This window comes from Lactuca virosa, chromosome 6 (assembly GCF_052849685.1).
Source record: "Lactuca virosa cultivar CGN04683 chromosome 6, Lactuca_virosa_CGN04683_v6, whole genome shotgun sequence".
In the NCBI taxonomy this organism is placed as follows: Eukaryota; Viridiplantae; Streptophyta; class Magnoliopsida; order Asterales; family Asteraceae; genus Lactuca; species Lactuca virosa.
In genome coordinates, this window is record NC_136431.1 from 57,899,326 (window position 1) to 57,918,677 (window position 19,352).

The 19,352-nt window shown below is 34.3% G+C and overlaps 2 protein-coding genes and 1 long non-coding RNA gene across 4 annotated transcripts; 1 reads left to right on the forward strand and 2 right to left on the reverse strand.

Moving 5' to 3' along the window:
* Positions 1-1,643: 1,643 nt before the first annotated feature.
* Positions 1,644-5,944, forward strand: MCM8 (minichromosome maintenance 8). Of its 2 annotated transcripts, none has more exons than XM_079055391.1 (15): positions 1,644-1,948; positions 2,339-2,479; positions 2,566-2,683; positions 2,780-3,002; positions 3,067-3,230; positions 3,309-3,557; positions 3,636-3,731; positions 3,800-3,961; positions 4,267-4,337; positions 4,439-4,557; positions 4,627-4,756; positions 4,868-5,067; positions 5,182-5,356; positions 5,446-5,616; positions 5,699-5,944. In XM_079055391.1, the coding sequence occupies exons 1-15, from the start codon at positions 1,766-1,768 to the stop codon at positions 5,852-5,854; spliced, it is 2,358 nt and encodes a 785-aa protein (XP_078911517.1). In that variant the 5' UTR covers positions 1,644-1,765; the 3' UTR covers positions 5,855-5,944. The 2 variants fall into 2 exon arrangements, with proteins under 2 accessions (XP_078911517.1, XP_078911518.1); XM_079055392.1 differs by having other exon boundaries at positions 3,809-3,961.
* Positions 5,945-5,975: 31 nt separating this feature from the next.
* LOC145119690 (nuclear transcription factor Y subunit B-8-like) lies at positions 5,976-7,499 on the reverse strand. The gene is made up of 6 exons (XM_079055393.1): positions 7,371-7,499; positions 7,009-7,279; positions 6,670-6,935; positions 6,468-6,581; positions 6,261-6,356; positions 5,976-6,125 (listed from the first exon to the last, which is right to left on the reverse strand). The coding sequence occupies exons 2-3, from the start codon at positions 7,257-7,259 to the stop codon at positions 6,782-6,784; spliced, it is 405 nt and encodes a 134-aa protein (XP_078911519.1). The 5' UTR covers positions 7,260-7,279; positions 7,371-7,499; the 3' UTR covers positions 5,976-6,125; positions 6,261-6,356; positions 6,468-6,581; positions 6,670-6,781.
* Positions 7,500-18,658: 11,159 nt separating this feature from the next.
* Positions 18,659-19,282, reverse strand: LOC145118696 (uncharacterized). The gene is made up of 2 exons (XR_013713417.1): positions 19,141-19,282; positions 18,659-18,874 (listed from the first exon to the last, which is right to left on the reverse strand). It is a non-coding gene; the product is annotated as an uncharacterized LOC145118696 (long non-coding RNA).
* Between the last annotated feature and the right edge of the window lie 70 nt (positions 19,283-19,352).

Here is a 19,352-nt window from a genome sequence, read left to right on the forward strand (position 1 = left end):
ACTCAGTACATTTCGAATCCTATAAAACCTTACATCCAATTTTTGAAAAGTTTGAACTTTTTTTTTTGAAAAAAATGCAAATCACCACCATATTTTTACACTTTTGTCCTTTATTTTTTGGGTTTATTCCACAAAAGCCATTATATTCACAACCTTATTCTGTTTTATCCCCAACTTTATTTTTTGCTCCTCATTTGCTATTATAGTTTAGAAAACATTTTATTTTTGGGCTATTGTCTGTTCATCGACAGGTCATGATGACATGTCAGTTTCATATTTTTCACAGTTTGTATTTAGCCTAACATTTACGTATGACTTTGCATTTAGCTCCAACATTTTCCCCATTTGCCATTATTTTTTAGAAAAAAAAATCCATTTTAGTCATTGGCCAGTCATAAATAGGTATTTTAAAACATAATAGCTTACAATGAAAAAGGAAAAAACAAAGGCAAGAGTCGAAACTGTGATTTCTCCTTGAGAGTAGGGCGTGTCAGCTAGTAAGCGAATGACTCTCTTTTTTGTATTATCAGTGTTTGCTATATTTAATGTACACATGCATTTTAAAATGAAGGAAATAGACCTAGTGTAAGTCTCAAGTCCGAGACATCTAATAAAGGACGTGACATGTTAATCTTTGAGCCAATAAAAATTGTCATTTCTTTGGTTTCTCAATAAATATGTCATTAGAAATATTTGGTTTCTCAACAAACATGTCATTAAAAATAACCAATTGTTTCTTATATGAGTTACAAATGAATTAACAATTTTGATTTGCCTAAAGATTAACATGTCATGATGTTTATTAGATGTCACGGACTGAAGACTTACACTAGGTCTTTTTTCTTCATTTTAAAATACATGTGCACATTAAATACAACAAACACTGATAATACAAAAAAGAGAGTTATTAACTTATTAGCTAACACGCTCCGCCCCCTCTAGGAGAAGTCACCGTTTTGACTCTTTAGAAGTATTTGGTTTCTTAATAAATATATCATTAGAAATAACTAATTGTTTCTTAGATGAGTTACGAATGAGTTAACAATTTTTATTAGCTCAAAGATTAATATGTTATATTGTTTATTAGATGTCACGAACTCATGATTTACAGTAGGTCTTTTCCTCCATTTCAAAATACATGTGTATATTAAATACAACAAACATTGATAATACAAAAAAAAGTCATTACTTAGTAGCTAACACGTCCCATCCTTCAAGGAGAAGTCGCAGTTTCAACTCTTGTCTTCATATTTTCATTTTTTCATTTTAAGTTATTACGTTTTAAAATACTTATTCGTGACCGACCAATGACTAAAATGTATTTTTTTTTCTAAAAAATAACGTCAAAAGGGGAACCAAAAAAAATGTTGGGGCTAAATGCAAACTCATACGTAAATGTTGGGGTTAAATGCAAACACATATGTAAATATTGTGGCTAAATGCAAAGTGTGAAAAATACAAAACCGATACGTCGTAATAAACTGTTGGTGACCGGTCAAAGACCCAAAAATAAAAAGTTTTCTAAAATATAATGACAAATGAGAGACAAACTTGTAAATATAATAGTTTTGGTGAAATAAACCCTTTATTTTTCTTAAAGTTGGTCGATAATGGAAGAAAATTTAAATTGATCATTTCCAATTTCCAACATCTGACCTCCTCCGGTCCTCCCGCCAAAATCAAACGAAAAAGTTGAAGGAGACGGCGATAGAAAACCCTCGAATCCCATTAGTTTATCTAGATTTATCGCACTGACAGAGAGACGATGACAATGATGAGCTCCGGGAAGCAAATATCTAGTAATGGAGGCGAAATCTCACAAAGTTTGGCTAAATATTTCCCTCAAATCGACTATAAACATGCCGATGGGAAGAACAAGATGCAACTCACGAAGACGCTTTACGAACAATTTTTCTCCACTGCTGACGGATTAGACTTCATCTCTCAGGTCATGTCTCCGTTTTTCTCTATGTATATACATATATGCTGAAATGTGAACAAAAACGGGGAAATCTACCATTGATTTGATTTTGGTGATTGAGGAGTGCCTGAGCAAACTTAAACTGACAAGTTTAAGTGTTTATGAGGAGATTAGAAACCTCACAGCAACGTCAATTTAAATCCCATAAACTTCAATGTTCGTGTTAAATTGCAAACCAAAACCAGGGTTAATTTCTGAATAGTTTTTAGGCGTACATGATCTCTGCCATAATTGGAACTTGATAATCAGAATCATAACCAAAATACTGAAATTTCCTGTCCAAAATAATGTAAAGTTGCATCAATTGTACTTAAAACCTCTTAATTGATACTGATACAGTTTACTTGCAACATCTAGGTAAAGAAAGAAGACATCTTGTTCATTTTGCCACTTGATTTCCAACATTTCCGGAAGGTATGTATGCTTGAAGAATTCTACGATGCTTTAGAAAGAAACCCCAAAGAAGCTCTTCTATGCATGAGTGCAGCAGTACACACGGTAAAAACACCATTTTCTAATTTTCTTTCATCTTCTTATGTCATTAATGGATTCTAAACCTAATCACCAACTTCTACTGAAAGCAGACCCTTCACTCCAAATCAAACGATGAAGAGTTGGATGAACATGCAAAGGTAAACATCCGCCTACACAATCACCCTGACTCCATGATTGCTTTAAAGAACCTGAAAGCAGCTTACATTGGTATGTAACATTTTCACAACATTGTTATGCATACACAGATACACTGTAATCTATCTTTTACCTAATTAGTAAAAATCCACCATGATTGTATTACAGAAAGACTTGTTTCTGTTCGTGGCACTGTAGTAAAAGTTAGCACTGTGAAGCCATTAGTGATACAAATGAGTTTCACATGTTCCAAATGTGGGACCACCATTGCACGTGACTTCCCAGATGGGAAATTCTCACCTCCTTCAAGCTGTGGAACACACGGATGCAAAAGCAGAATTTTTAATCCAATTAGGTCTAGTGCAATACCAATAGACTTCCAGAAAATAAGGTAAGATACTTTTCTTACTTTTCAGAATCTTTGTATGTTTTTGTAACTTTTTCTTTACTTTTAGAATTCAAGAGCTGTTGAAATCTGAACATCATGAAGAAGGTCGTGTGCCTAGAACAGTGGAATGTGAATTGGTTGAAGATCTTGTGGACCTGTGTATCCCTGGAGATGTTGTCACTGTGACTGGTATTATAAGGGTGATTAATAATTACATGGATATAGGAGGAGGTAATAATAATAATAATACCCTTTATTTTTCTTTACATGATGTTTTTCTTTCTTATTCTTGATTGTTGGATGAATTAGGAAAATCAAAAGGGAGGAATCAAGGGTTATATTACTTGTATCTAGAAGGAGTATCAGTTAAAAACTCAAAGTCACAATCTGAAGAAACAGAAGCAGTGGCTAAAGCTACAGACTTGTTGGATTTATATTCTTTCAGTCAGAGGGATTTGGAATTTGTTTGTAAATTTTCTTTAGAGCATGGTTCAGATGTGTTTCGTCAAATACTTCAATCAATTTGCCCCTCCATCTATGGACATGAACTTGTTAAAGGTACATAAGGACCAAAATTGCAATAATCAGCTATACTCGGGGACCAAATGTGTAATTTACTCTATTTTGTTTGAACAGCTGGAATTACATTGGCATTGTTTGGAGGTGTAAGAAAGAATTCAATGGATCAGAATAAGGTTCCTGTTAGAGGAGACATTCATGTCATAATTGTTGGTATGAAGTTTTTTAAAATAAATACTCAATATTCTTTTTAAAAAAATTTAAAAACAGTCTAATTTTAGAAATATTAGGTGACCCTGGACTAGGGAAAAGTCAACTCCTGCAAGCAGCAGCTTCAGTTTCACCACGTGGTATTTATGTTTGTGGGAATGCCACAACAAATGCTGGCCTCACTGTTGCTGTGGTCAAAGATTCAATGACTGGTGATTATGCTTTTGAAGCTGGTAAGTTTTTTTTTTCTTAGTAAGTTACAGTTTTGGTCCCTAAGAATAGTTGATTTTTTCATTTTTGGTCCCTGAGTATAACTGATTTTTGCAAATTTGGTCCCAAAAATACAATCATTTAACTTGAAACAAGGACCAAAATTGCAATAGAAAAACTTTTGGGACCAAAAATTGAAAGAATCATCTATACTCAGGGACTAAAAATGTAACTTTCTCTTTTTTCTTTAATGTTTTGCAGATGTTGAACTAATTAAAATCACACATCTAAAGTATTATGGTTTTTTTTTTTTTTTTTTTTTCAATAGGTGCAATGGTACTTGCAGACAGGGGATTGTGTTGTATTGATGAATTTGATAAAATGACAGCAGAACACCAAGTAGGTTTATTTATTTATTTATTAATTTCAATATCAACATCAGATACCCAAAAAAAAAAGTTTTATTTATTTATTTTAATATTATAAATTTATAACCACAGGCTTTATTGGAAGCAATGGAGCAACAATGTGTCTCTGTTGCAAAAGCAGGACTTGTAGCAAGTTTATCAGCTCAAACAACTGTTTTAGCAGCAGCAAATCCAGTTGGTGGACATTACAAGTACCCAATATTTTAAATAATTTATTTATTTATTTATTTTTCAAAGTTGATTGCTATTTTTGGTTACAGCCGTGCGAAAACAGTGAACGAGAACTTGAAAATTAATTCCGCTTTGCTGTCACGATTTGATTTGGTCTTCATTTTGCTTGATAAACCCGATGAGTTACATGACAAACGAGTTTCTGAACACATCATGTCTGTAAGTCAACTCAATCGGTCAATCCCTTTATATATATATATATATATATATATATATATATATATATATATATATATAAACATTATATTCGTTTTTTGTTCTTTCTTGTAGTTGCATGTAGGGAATGGTGATCATTCACAAACTGTGAACAAACTTACAAATGTAGTAGCATCTCAAAGTGTTGGTGAAAAAAGTGGTTCATTAGTCTCGAGACTGAGACTTGATCCGGGAAAAGATATTGATTTTGTTCCATTACCCAGTCCTCTTCTCCGTAAATACATCGCTTATGCAAGAACTTATGTCTTTCCAAGGTATTGTAAGTGGCAGAGTGGTTTTGCTGTCACGATCTACTGAGATTCAGCCCTGTGTCGTTCAGATTCGTTAAGAAACTAAAATACAAACATTTTTTGGTATTCTGGTATCAGGATGTCAAAACCGGCAGCTAAAATTTTACAACAGTTTTATTTAAAACTAAGAGACCGTAACACGTCTGCTGATGGGACGCCGATTACAGCGAGACAGTTGGAAAGTTTAGTACGGTTGGCGCAAGCACGCGCTAGGGTTGAATTGCGAGAAGAAATAACCGTTGAAGATGCTCTGGTTAATTTAAAATTTAAAATTTATATGCAAATCAATAATGTCATGGTTTTTAATTTTATGTTGATAGTATTTGTTTATACATGATGTAGGATGTTGTTGAAATAATGAAGGAGTCATTGTATGATAAGTATGTTGATGAGCATGGGCATGTGGATTTCACTAGGAGTGGTGGGATGAGTCGTCAGAAAGTAACCAAGAGATTTTTGAGTGAATTGAATAAGCAATCGGAGTTGGAACAAAAAGACTGCTTTCATATCTCAGTATGTTTTTTCTTTTTTCTTTTTTTCTTTTTCATCAACTGTTGTTTGGATAAATGACATGTTTTTTTAATTACTTTGTCAGGAAATTAGAAAGATGGGTAAGAAGATTGGGGTAGGAGATTCAGACATTGAGATATTGGTGGAGAATTTAAACACAGCTGGATGTCTGATACTTAAGGGTTCACAAACATATCAGCTGCAATCATCATCTTATTCCCGAAGTCAATTGTCAAGATGACCAAACGTAGTTCTTGTTCTTAATAATCTAAGATAGCTTCTATTATATTATTTTGATTAATAATTCATTTTTGTGAATATTCGTTTAAAATATCTAAGCCTTTTTAACTTAACATAAAAAATAATCAAAAGCCTAACATATATTGTACATACTCTACAAGCAATACATAATAACATATAACATATAACATATAGCCTCAACAACAAACACTTGAGAATGAGATTAAAAAGAATGTCATCCAAAAAGCTTCTTGCTACTTTGTGCCTTGCAGCTGCCAAGTTTCAGCAAACAAAATTAAGTTAGATTCCAATTTTATTTTCTTTATTAAAATTTTGGAAAGATTTTTTGAAATAGAAATCATTGAATTGGGACTTTTTTCAAAGACCATTAATGTATTTTAGTAGACCTGTGAATGTGACTGTGATTATAACTGTAACTGTGAGTTATCTTGATCAGGTTGCAGTTGCACCCCTTCTTTTCTAACAGATCCATCATGTTCACCCTTTAACAGGATTCATACAAATCAATTCAATCATCTTATAACAAAAACAATAATTAATCTATAACTAAAGTTATTATAGATAATAAAAACAAAACCTTACAAAAAGTGTACCTGTGACTGTGATTGTGACTCTGACTGTGAGTTGCCTTGATTAGGCTGCAGTTGCGCCCCTTCTTTTCTAACAGACCGTAAATCATGATCTTTTATAGATCTTAGGTACTTGCCCTTTAACAGGATTCATACAAATCAATTCAATCATCTTATATAATAATCAAATGATAATTAATTGATGTGTGTTGAAAACTTTACTAACCTCAATCTGCCACATCCAATCAGGAATGGAAACAAGTAGAAACATCAACTCATTAAGTCATTAGTAACAAGTGATCACATCATATCATATTCATGAATTAAATACATGAAAGCTAAAAAAACATTACCTGAGTTACTTGTCTGTATTTTTTCAGGTATGCATTAAGTGGATTAACATAATCTTGAAACCCTAGTCTGTTCATTGCCCATATCAGATCATCACCATTAAGGGTTTGCCTCTTGTCCTTTCGACACTTGTCACTCGCCCTAAACATTCCATATAATATATAAACAAGAGAAGAGATATAGTAATGGATATATCATATATGTATATACGTACTCGCTGGTGATAAAGCTGATGAACACAGAAACGCACTCGAGATAAGTCTGTTTAGCATCCTTAGCAATCTTCGCATCAGGGGGTAACACCTTCCCCTTCTTTATCATCCGATGGATATTCGCAATCGGCAAGAACAAGTCCTCATCCAGCCCCAGAACGTTCGATGACGGCGACCGAGGACTCCGATTCCCACCCCCATTCTCGTGGCTCCCGCTCCCGCCGCCTGGACTCGACGGACCTTCTTCCGCCATTCCAGACCCAAAGCCCTAGGCTAAAATACATCTTTCTCATCAAAATCCTTGTATCGAGGTACAAATTACAAGATAAAATTTCGTCGATTTGGAGTGAAATTGTAGACTTACCGATCGAGGGAGAAATTTTCGTAAATTTGGGCGCGAGAAGGTCGTTGTAAGTTGTATCAACAATTCAACATTCAACTGGCTGTACTTGTATATGATATGATGGTGTGTTTCTGCCACTGTTCTGGTTAAGAGGAGTGATCGCATGAGATGTCACCATTTAAGTTTTAACTACTACTATTTTACTTTGTAAAGAGCATTTCCAAATTACTACTATTTTTTTTAATACACAAATCTTAAAATTTAAAAAGTAATTATCTTCATCTTCATCTTCGTGCCTAATAAAAACCTCTTTTAAACGCCACATGTCTATCTTTTATACAAGCCTTCTGCCACGTGTCAATTTTTTGTTCACTCCAATTTTGGTTTCCCGCTCAAACTTTTCTATGTAAAGTTATATCCGATTTTTTGTTTTTGATTACAAAACATCTCATAAAATCAGCAACAAATATTCCACAAATCAAGCTAATAGCAAGAAATCAGGAGCAGAATTTTGAATGAGATCTTATGTTGTCTTTATATACAGAGACGATGTGTGATCTAGGTTTTTTTTACTGCGATTACTCTCTGCTCCTAATCCCTAATCGATCATTTATACACAATCTCGACAGAAAATTGAAAATCAGCGGTACATTATTTCTCCTATGTCTTCTTCCTTGATTTTGTTTAATCGACTGCTTCATCTCTGTATTTTCTTCCTTTGATTTTTTAACGCTTTCAGGAAAATGATACATATATCTAAAACCGATTCAAAACTTACGTGAAACACAATAACCATGAAGCTTATGAGCCACTGTGAAATCAGATATGTATGTCTTTGAGGTTTTGTTTTCATAAATTGTAAAGGGAAAAAGGCTAATAGATCCAACTTTTGTGAAACGGTGCAAAAATGATGTTTCTTGGGGTTTTGCTGTTAGAATTTATATATAAAAATTAGTATTTGTGCTTTTTCGATTGCAGAATAAAATAGTGAAGTAAAGGAGATTGCTTTGAGAGGGAGATACTGACAAGAGAAGACGAGAAACAGGATGAAGCCACAAACTATGTCGTCGCTGCTGGTGCTCAATGGTTTCTTGAAGATATTTGATTTGTTCCTTATAAACCAACAGACAGCCTTCTTAATATATTTTTTTTCTATATATTTATTTCTTTTTATCTTTTGAATTTACTTTTTCATATACTATGTATATTAACTGTTTGATAAAATGTCTCAACGAACAAATACAACTTAAAGTATGTCGGGTAAAAATCCTAGCTTTTTAAATGAATTCACAGCAATTGGTATCAAGCCTCAACTAATGAGGGTGGTACTGATGGTTAGAAATTTGGGGACACATGTGTGACTAAGTCACGGTCTGATTTACAAATGCAGGGTGGCTGCTGGTATTGGAAACTTCCCAATTATTTTGTGAAATGACCTCATAAATATTCATTGGTACCAGACGACTTATTTTGGGGTCGTGGAATGAGCAAGCAACAAGGTTTGCTGAAGTAGTAACAAACTTTCCTCTGATTTTGTTATTTATAACAGTCTACTTATGTTATTAACTAAAAATATGTTTATATTCGTTGCATTTAGATGAAAGTATCTTTGTATTCGTTGCATTTAACACTGATACATATATTCCAAAATCAACATTGCTCAAACAGGTATCAAAATCAGAAAATTTGGTGTTAGATTTTACCATATCTATTTTAATGTTACTGTATCTCAACTTTCATGTGTTGGTTCAGGTCTGTTTCATTATTCTATTCATTTTATTAATATATATATTAATTAATATTCTTTTTTGTATGATTTGTTTTTTTTCTATGAATATATGCAGGATCATCAAGGAATGTCAAATATAGCACCAACTAATACTCTGTTGTGCATCCTGTGCATTACCAAGGGTTAAAGCGGATTTATGGAGGATTCTGAAATTGTTTTAGATTAATGGAGGATTCTGAGAATGTTTCGGAAGCTAGGATTCAAGAATTCATAAATAATCTTCGGATTTTATATCCCCAAAGGCTCTTTTCCAAGTAATAATATAAACTTCTTTGTCACCTTTTCACTTTATGTATAAGTTTTGAGCGTTTTTTTTTATCTATTTGGATGTTTGGTTGACATGTAGCAGTGGAATAACTTCTCATATAGTGTACTATAGCATCCTACTTTCTAAATATACTCACTTAAAGCAGTGAAAACGCATTGTAAATTGGATGAAACTTCTTTAAATGGGTTTATTTTTCAGCCACAATGTTGATCAAAAAGAAAGTAGAATGCTATAATTTCGATAAAATTTTCAAAGTACATTGTCTTAATAAGAATACTGCCACTACTTTGATCTACCAATTATTTTTAGGACTTGTAAAAACCGGTTGAGAATAAAAATTAATTGACGGAGATGTTGGATTTTTGTTTTTCTTTATCAATTTCTTCTTACAGTGTTTGTTCCAGAAGTTTTCTATTGAATTATCGGATTGTCCACGTAGAAACTCAACAATTTCTGCCCATCTGCAAATACAAAAAATGAATCACTATTTAAATCCATAATAATTAAAAACTTCAAATATGTTGAATAATTTTGTCCTAACATTATTCCTTGAAAAAGCTACGTATATTTAATTTTAGTTTTTTACAAATGAAGCTGTGACTTTGAGCCAAATTAACTAAATTCATGTCACAAATTTGCTTTGTTATACGGTTAAACTGATCTGTAGATAGACGTAGACATCCTGGAGTTCTTGGTGAGCAAGAGAAAGTATTTACCAAACCTATTCAAGAAAAACTTTTTATCCTTATTGTTTTTGTTCATGTTTTCTGTAAAAACAATCATTGATCAGGTTTTGGTGTGTCTTTTTGATTTGTGTTGGAGGTATTCATATTTGATTTTAAGTTTAATGATTGACTTTGAATTTTGTTGCAGTCTTTGAAAAAATAATGTTTGACATAGAAAACATGATAAAAATAGTGGAAGCCCATGTGAATACATTTGATTTTGTCGTGAATACATTTGTAAAATATCTTGCATTATAGATGCTAAAAATGTGTTCAATATCATATTTTATATAAAAATGTGGTCAATGACATGTTTTATACTAAAGTCAAAATGAGAAGTAATATTTATCAAGATTAAATACTTAATCAATTAAAGTCAAAGTTGAGACCTAAGAGATATAACCCTATTCTAATAAGTTTTTTTTTATAATATTTTAATAATCAAAATTATTAACATAAAATATAAAATGTAAAACATAATTATTGTATATAAAGTCATGTTTTACATGTTTTAAATATTTTTTTTATTATGCATAAGAACTAAGATCTTTTAAAAAAAGGTTTTTATATGATTTTGACTTTTTTTGTTTTAAATACCAAAAATAAAATGTCAAAATGCATAAGAAATGAAATTGCAATATTGTTTTCTTCTTTTAAATTAATAGAATTTTTCAAACTAAAATTGAAGTACAATGTTATTAACTAAATTATGGGTATTTATGGTTAAGGGTGTGTTTCAGATTCATTTTTTTTAACTTAAAAGTCCTTTTGTAAAAAAGATTTTTTTTTAAAAGAACTTTTTCTAAAATGATGTCTTTAAAATGTATTTGGTTTGATTTTAAGAGATAAAAACCAAAAGTCACAAAAAGATTAGATTTTATGACTTTTAAAAGACTTTTTTTTTGTTAATGGTAAAAAGTTGATTTAAAAGAATTTTTCTATTTTCCCAACATCTTTTGGATTTTTTTAACTTTTTGGAAAAGTTAAAAGTCCAAAAGTTGTTTTAAAAGGAAAGCCAAACACCCTCTAAGACTTTTTTTTAATGCCTATGTTATTTAATATTATCTCGTGTGTACATGGGTTATAACCTAGTATTTTTATAAGTACATTACACTCGTCCCTTGGAACTTTGGATAGTCTTTGTTTGTCCTTAATTATTTTTTTTAACTAGATCCTCCTTAATATTCTTAGTTGCTAGTTTAGTTAAACTCATGGATATCAAATTGAAACACCACTCTTTAAATATACTTGATTAAAATAGTTTTCAAAATGTTTTAGTTAAATTCAAAACAACGTTTGTGGAAATATGGTCTCATAATCATTGTTCACAAAAGATTAATAGTTTGGAAGTACTTTAAAAAGGGTTATTCAATCATAATATCAAAATAATATTTCACGCAATCACACAACATCACACAACAACGTGACCTTCTAAATGCCCAAGACATCTTTTAAGTCTTCATTCAATACTATCACCTTAATATATGTCAAAATATAGGTTAGACATTAGGAATGTCTAGTGAATAATATCACGATTTCACACCTTTAGAGCCTAAGTAATTGACACATTCCTTTGATCAACGAGAAATCTTAAAAAATCACTTGTAAAACTTTTGATGATAGTTAAGTAATGTCTTTTCCTTCATTTAGTCAAAATCCAAGTATCCAAGTCATAAAAAGAATGTATGCAATATAATATGCTTCTAATCCTTTCCCAAATCAATCTCATATGTCCCACTCTCACAAGTCATATAGTTATAAAGTGAGAAGTGTCTCACAAAGTCATTGAATATGTGCAATATAATATGCTTCTAATCCTTTCCCAAATCAATCTCATATGTCCCACTCTCACAAGTCATAAAGTTATAAAGTGAGAAGTGTCTCACAAAGTCATTGTGGGAGAGTATCCAAGCAAGGAAGACATGTATCAAAATAATGTAAAGAATCCTAAATTCATCGTGGCAGAGTATCGGATCAAGGAATACATGTATGCTAAACAATGCAAACAACCCCAAACTCATAGCTATGATAATGTGCCCACTTATATAATCCACATACAAGGTAGCTAGCCTTGCATGCGAGTGAGACACTCTCTAAAGTATTGTCACATAGTCACTAGAAAACAAGAAAGGTATTAAGCATATAAAAACTCAAAAATCATTAGTCATTAGACGTCATCAAAGTTGTTTTCCATGGATTTTAGGATTGGATAAGACTAAATCAATCCTATCCTAACATGAATGCACAAACTTATAAGGAAAAGTCATTTGTAAATTATTCAAGTCATTATAGTTTTAAGCATAGTCTTGGAAAATGTCATTTCATGATTGCAAATATAGATACATATTGTTTCACATAGCAAGAAAGGTATTAAACATTTAGGCATACTTCATTTCATAAAATCAATCATTTGTTGCTATAGGACATGTATTTGAAAGTTACACACCTTAATTGTTTTCTTTAGCTACTTCACCTTGCTTCTTATACTCCCAAAGTCCTCAAACTTCATCTTTATATGATCATATGTTACACAATGACCAAAACATCCCTAATGAGGATACACAACTCAACTTATACTCATGGTGGTCCTTATACACCTATATGTTGTTAACGAAAGCCATTGGGTGCAAAGCAAGTCAACCAATATCAAGTTAGGAAGTTTTTCGAAAGTCCCACATTAATTACACGGTCGTCTAATGCTTGTGCAAGATATTACACAGTCGTATCATAGTCAAAAAACATACAATTTTGCACAATTTATCCATGCACTTGCTCCCAATGCCCCCCCCCCCCCCACCTAAAAAAAATTCCATATCTCCATATTAAGCACTTTTTAGGTACTTTTACACATTTTAACTTATTTAGTATTATTAATAATCCAAAATTTCATAATTACACCGTAAATTTTCAAATAAAATTCTCATTTAAAAATCACATTAATCTCATTAGCATAAATCACAAAATCTCAATTTATCAAAACACATGTCTATAATAACAAATCCAGTATCCACAAAATATAACTCGGTCTCGTGTGTACAATCAAGCCGACGCCTTCCCGCGATCCTGAGAAGTACCTGAAACACATATCACATAACACGGTAAACACGAAGCTTAGTGAGTTCCCCAAAATACCACACATATCTCATTAGCCTCTCATGGCTATGCTCAAATAAGACCCTCCGATCCCATCACTCGGGTGGACCATCCAGTCCTAACTTAGTAAGCACAGAATAATACACAACATAAATCACCAAGACATAATGCAGGATATCATAGTACATAATATAAGCACATAAGACCCTCTGGTCACACATAGATTACCACTCAAGGTAAGTATAGTGAGAAGACTCACCTCAGATGATGATCAGCTCCTATAGATGCTGCTGTTGCACACCGACCTCTAACACTGAAAAAAAACCCACAATTACTCAATTAAGATCTAAGACCAAACCTCACTCATTAGGTATAAAGATAGCTCACTACCCGACCCATAATTAACTCAAGCTCATTGGGCCCACCAAGGCCCAATACTAAATGGGCTCTCCCAAGGCCTAACTCTTAAACTTAAATCCAAATGGCAAGTCCAACACAAAGGCCCACGACATACACAATATTCCTCTGATCAAAATCTTCAGCCCAATAGGCCCAAAATCCAGGCCCAACACTTAAGGCCCAATGTGGGGTTTAGCCCAAAAAGCCCACAGCAAGGTTACGCGGGGCGTACCTTACTTGGTACGCTCAACGTACACACGAACCTTGATCGGGGACCCTTGACCAGTACGCGGGGCGTACTGGAATTACGCTGGGCGTACTCCTTCGCCATGCATGCATCGGGGTTTCTCGACCCTACGCTGCACGTACTGGGTTTACGCTCGACGTACGCCCTAGATTTTCTCTTCCCCCTCATTTGGTCTTAATCCGTTAAGACCTTAGCTCAAATCTCAGATCTGGACTCCCTAAAGTCTGTGATTTTATGCCTTTGCGTGGCTGATAAAGATACAAACACCAAAACCCTCACTCTCTATACTAAAAAATGCTCATATCCCATGCATGGTTTGGTTTAAACGTCCAAGTCTCGATTTTTATGACTCTACACCACTAATAAAACTCAAAGGAGCTGATAATAAGCTCTGGAGCTCAATATCTCATAAAGCATCCAACTTGGGACCAAAACCCAAATATGAACTGAATGATGCACAAATAAAAAGGATGAGAAAGCTTTGAGCTTTATGTAACGCCCCAATTCTCAGGTATCGATTTTAAATAAGAATTTCCTTGGTTCAAAGTCTACTCGACGAGTTGGTTGCCCTACTCGCCGAGTAGCAGCGGGTTGGTCCGCGTGTTTTTAGTGACCTACTCGCCGAGTCCAAGAAGGGACTCGATGAGTAGGAGCTGGAGGAAGAAACCCTAATTTCTGGGGTTTTGCACCCTATTTAAGGATCATTTACTTCCCCCTAACCTCTCTTACCGCCTCCCTCGAATTCAGAAACCCTAATTGTGCTTTCCCTCTATTTTTGTGTGTCTCTTATCTTGAAAGAAGATCTTTGGAGTAAAGGGGCTTGGAGTTCAAGAAGTTTGAAGCAATGGGTTGTTGTAGATCTGGATTCTTCTCTGTTTTGGCACTATTTTGAAGGTAACAAGTTGCTACCTTGACTCTCCTTTAGTTAGATCTTTTCATTAATGGGTTTAGAGCCTTTTTGGGGTTTTTGAGGTGGTTCTCCGTTTTGGGTTAAGATCTGAGGTTTGCAACCTCAGATCTGGACTCCTTTAGTCCCTCATTGTCATAAAGTATCAGTCATTCTCAAGCTATGACCTTTCTTCTACCTTAAGCCACTCCTTTAGCTTGTTTTGGGGCATTATCATCTTGCATGCACGTAAAGTTTGCAACTTTACGTGATAAGCATGCCCTAGGAGCTTAGATCTGCAATATGGAGCCTTTGCATGACTTAAAAAGCATCTGCATGGTTGAAGGATTGAAGGGACTCGCCGAGTCGCAAGGTCGACTCGGCGAGTCATATGAAGATAGTCATGTACTCGGCGAGTTGGATGAACAACTCGGCGAGTCCGATGAAGTTTGCCTTGGGCTCGGCGAGTCAGTCGAATGACTCGACGAGTCAGCTAGGGTTTTTCCCAACCTTTGGACACGCATGAACTCGGCGAGTTATAGGGGAACTCGACGAGTCAACCAAGGATTTCACGACTTCTCGAGTTCAGGAAGGACTCGACGAGTCGGTGAACTACACTCGATGAGTCGGGTCAACATGGACTGTTGACTTTGACTGTGGACTTTGACTTTGACCAAGGGTTGACCAGTTGACCTCTGGGGACATTATGGTAATTTGGAAATTTATGGAAAAAGGGTTTTATGGTAACTATAGGTGGTGGAGTTCGTGTTGGTGATTCGAGAGTTGAGCCTATCGTTTTCAGTGTGACATTGTGAGGTGAGTTATCCTCACTATACTCAAGGGTCTAAGGCACCAAGGCCGACCCTTTGAATTGTTATTGGTTATGTTATGCTGGTATGATCTGTTAGATCAGTATCCTAGAGGGTAGGATGACATTATGTGACATGTGGTATGACCTGTTAGTTCGGTATCCTAGAGGGTAAGATAATATTATGTGGTATGTGGTATGATCCGTTAGATCAGTTGTTGTCTATAGACTGTTATGTGATTATCTGTTATATGTGCACATGTTTGTTTGGTGGTTGAGGCTTTGTGCGAAAGCCAATAGACCTGGGCATTCCAACCTGTTGGTTGTGGGCCGTGAGTATTCCATCCCGAGGATGACTGGACTCATAGTATGTGGGCATTCCAACCTGTTGGTTGTGGGCCTGGGGTATTCCATCCCGAGGATGATTGGACCCATAGTATGTTGGCATTCCAACCAGATGGTTGAGGGCCTGGGGTATTCCAACCCGATGGTTGACTGGACCCATAGTATGTTGTTTATGATTATATGTGTATTGTTGCGGGTATGGGTATTTTGGGGGAACTCACTAAGCTTTCAGGCTTACAGTTTTAGTTTATTGTTTCAGGTACATCAGGGGATCGCGACAAGGCGAATGCATGATCGTACAACTCCTCATGTTTTGTTTATGTTTCTGGGAAAACTCTGATATTATACATTTTGAAAACAAGATGTAATGATTTTTAATGGGTTGAAATGTTTTTAAAAGTTTTAAATTGGCTTGATTTTATGGGTGTTACACTTTATACCTCTAACTGAAGCTCCAACCACAGATAAGCTCAGATCCAAAGCTTGGACTCCCACTCCTTCTTCTCCAAAGCTCCTTCTTCACTCCAAAGGAACACAAGAACACTTAATAGCTCACAAATGGACACACAAGCTCCAAGGACTAGAAATTAGGGTTTGAGAGGGTTCATGTCTGGGAATGGTGGCCAGAAATGAGGCCATCATGTCCTTTAAATAGGGACACACCCTAAATTAGGGTTTTACTCTGGGCCTAGTACGCCCAACGTACCCTCTGGTACGCTCAGCGTACTAGGTGGCTTCCGCGTCAAAAACACGCACATGAGTATGCTAAGCGTACACACATGTACGCCCCGCGTACTCAGATGCCACCTTTCTCAAATAAGGTACCTATCTTGCCAAAACTTCAAACTTCCATAGCTTCCTCGTTATAAGTCCGTTTCCAATGAACCTCATATCCACGGAAAGGTGACGAGAAGCCCTACGCTTCTAGCAACTCGTCGCAGCCCCAAGGCTTCCTCATGCTCGGGTTGCAGCCCACGAACCCCAAATCTCGGACAATCCGAATCAGGATGTTACATTATGAATTAATGATTAAGTCATTTAGACATCACAAGAAATATAGGGAAGCTCATGTAGGCATTTAACACTCATTCGCTAGTAAGCTCGTAATGGTTTCAATATCATCAAAGACCTTTCTAAGCAATTAACAAAATCTTGTTATACTTCTTAAGTATCATAATAAGCTTTGGAATGTCAAATTCCATCGGATTCATGGGTTGTAATAAGTGATTCTAAAGTTGATGTAGTTAGAAGCTTGTTTAAAATCATTAATTTCCAATTAACTTCCAAATCTATTTTCATCAACCCATTCCTCCTAATCTTACCATTAACATGATCTAGTTTTTCAATGATTTGATAATTACAACTAATTTCGAGTCACACATTGGAATCATAATCACATTCTTACGAGTTGCCATTGAAACCCTAGATTAAGCTCATGCTTAACTTATGTATTTTAATTAGTGAATCACATGGTTTTTATGATTATGTATATTTGTTGTTGAATCATTGGAACCAAATTGTTTAATACCAAAATCATTCTTGCTAAATTACTAAAAGTTCCACCATGGATATAGCTTCAAGTCTCCCAAATCCTCACCAAACTCCACAACAACCAATTAGGGTTTGATCCCATGGAGTTAGGAGTTCAAATGCAACAATTAGCACTAGAATCAACAATTAACATCATATCAGGATCTAATTTTCAAAATTTGATCTAGACCTAGACCCTAGATCGAGTTTTTAACAAGGAAAAAAAAGAGGGTTTCTACACTCCAAGCTCTTTGAGGACTTTTTCTTTTCAAACCCTAATTCCTCCGATCTTTTCACTCCAAATCACCATGAAAGGCTAGACATCGTCCACAACTTCCTTCTTTCTCTTTAGATCGCGATTCTCCCTAAAGGAGAGAGCATTACTCTCAAACTTAATTACTTCAACGTATTTGCACTTTAGACCCTCAAGTTTTGTATTTTCTAAAATGAACACTATTTGACTAGTATTTTAATGGAACTTATATTATTCACACATTTGCCCCATAATTTCCTACTCGTATCAATTTAATCTTTACTAAGTCATGATAATCCTTCTAATTTGGTAAATTGATAGTTGTGGTTTCTCCTTCTATATTTCTTTACTCCAAGTTCATATCCTATATTTCTCTACTCAAAGTTTAGTTTTGGTTTCTCCTTCTATATTTCTTTACTCAAAGTTAATTAGCCCTTAAAAGAGGATGTTGCAATCCCCTCAAAGATATATGGCTGAGACGTTGTCACAATACACCAATATGGTTGAGACATTGTCGCTTTGCTAAACATGAGATAAGATTGCTGCCTTAGAATACACAATACCCAACCATCGACGACTGTCCCCTTCCTTCCCTTGCTGCTCATTCAAAGTTTGTTGAAGTTGTTTATGAAAATAGCTGAAATTGTTGAATCGTTTCTTAAATAGCAAAAATTGTTTTTGAAAAAGGTGCAAATGTTGAATGTTTGCTGAAATCTATTCTTTTTTGCTAAAAATTATTGCTGAAATTTTCTGAAATTGGTTGAAAACGTTGACTTCTTGCTCAAATGAGCAAAAATGTGTTCTTATGTTGCTGAAAACGTTGAATTATTGGCTTAAATCGGATGAAATGTGTGTGTGTGTGTGTGTTTTAACAACCAATTCCCACGTTTTGGTTTTAAAAACATAGGAAATTTAATTCTAAACGAAATTCAGCAAAATACCTTGAACAAAGGTATTCAGAAAACCTTGTTCGACCCCAAGAATTTCAATTCCTTTAAAATCACCCAAACACATGCTTTAAATTCCAAGCCTTTTTAAGTTGCCAAAACATAAAATGAAAAACCTCATCATATTACATTTACATATAATTATATAGCTTAACAACACACACACACACACACAGACACTTGAGATTAAAAATAATGTCATCCAAAAAGCTAGCTGCTAATCTGTGCCTTGCTGCTGCCAAGTTTCAGTAAAAAAATAAAAAAATATATTAAGTTAGCTTCTAAGTTTGTAACTCATAAAGTACTTTGCAACAAACAAATTTCGAAATCCTTTTCCAAAAAAAGCTAGATGTATAAGTTCCGAAATTGGTGGGTCATTTTTGCTATTTTCCAAAAACGTTGGCCAAAATGTTAAATGTATTTCTTAAATGGAAAATGAAAACTTAATCTAACCAAATATGTTTTCTAAATTTCTACAGTTATTGATAAAAAAAACAAAACCTTGAGAATTGGAGTGACTAACTGTCTGTGATCTTGACTTTGACTTTGACTTTTATTCTCGGTTATTTTGATCAGGCTGCAGTTGTACCCCTTCTTTTCTAACAGATTCATCGTGATCTTTTAAAGATCTTAAGAGCTCATCCTTTAACAGGATTCATACAAATCAATTCAATCATCTTATAACAAAACAATGTAACTTAATTTATTGTGAA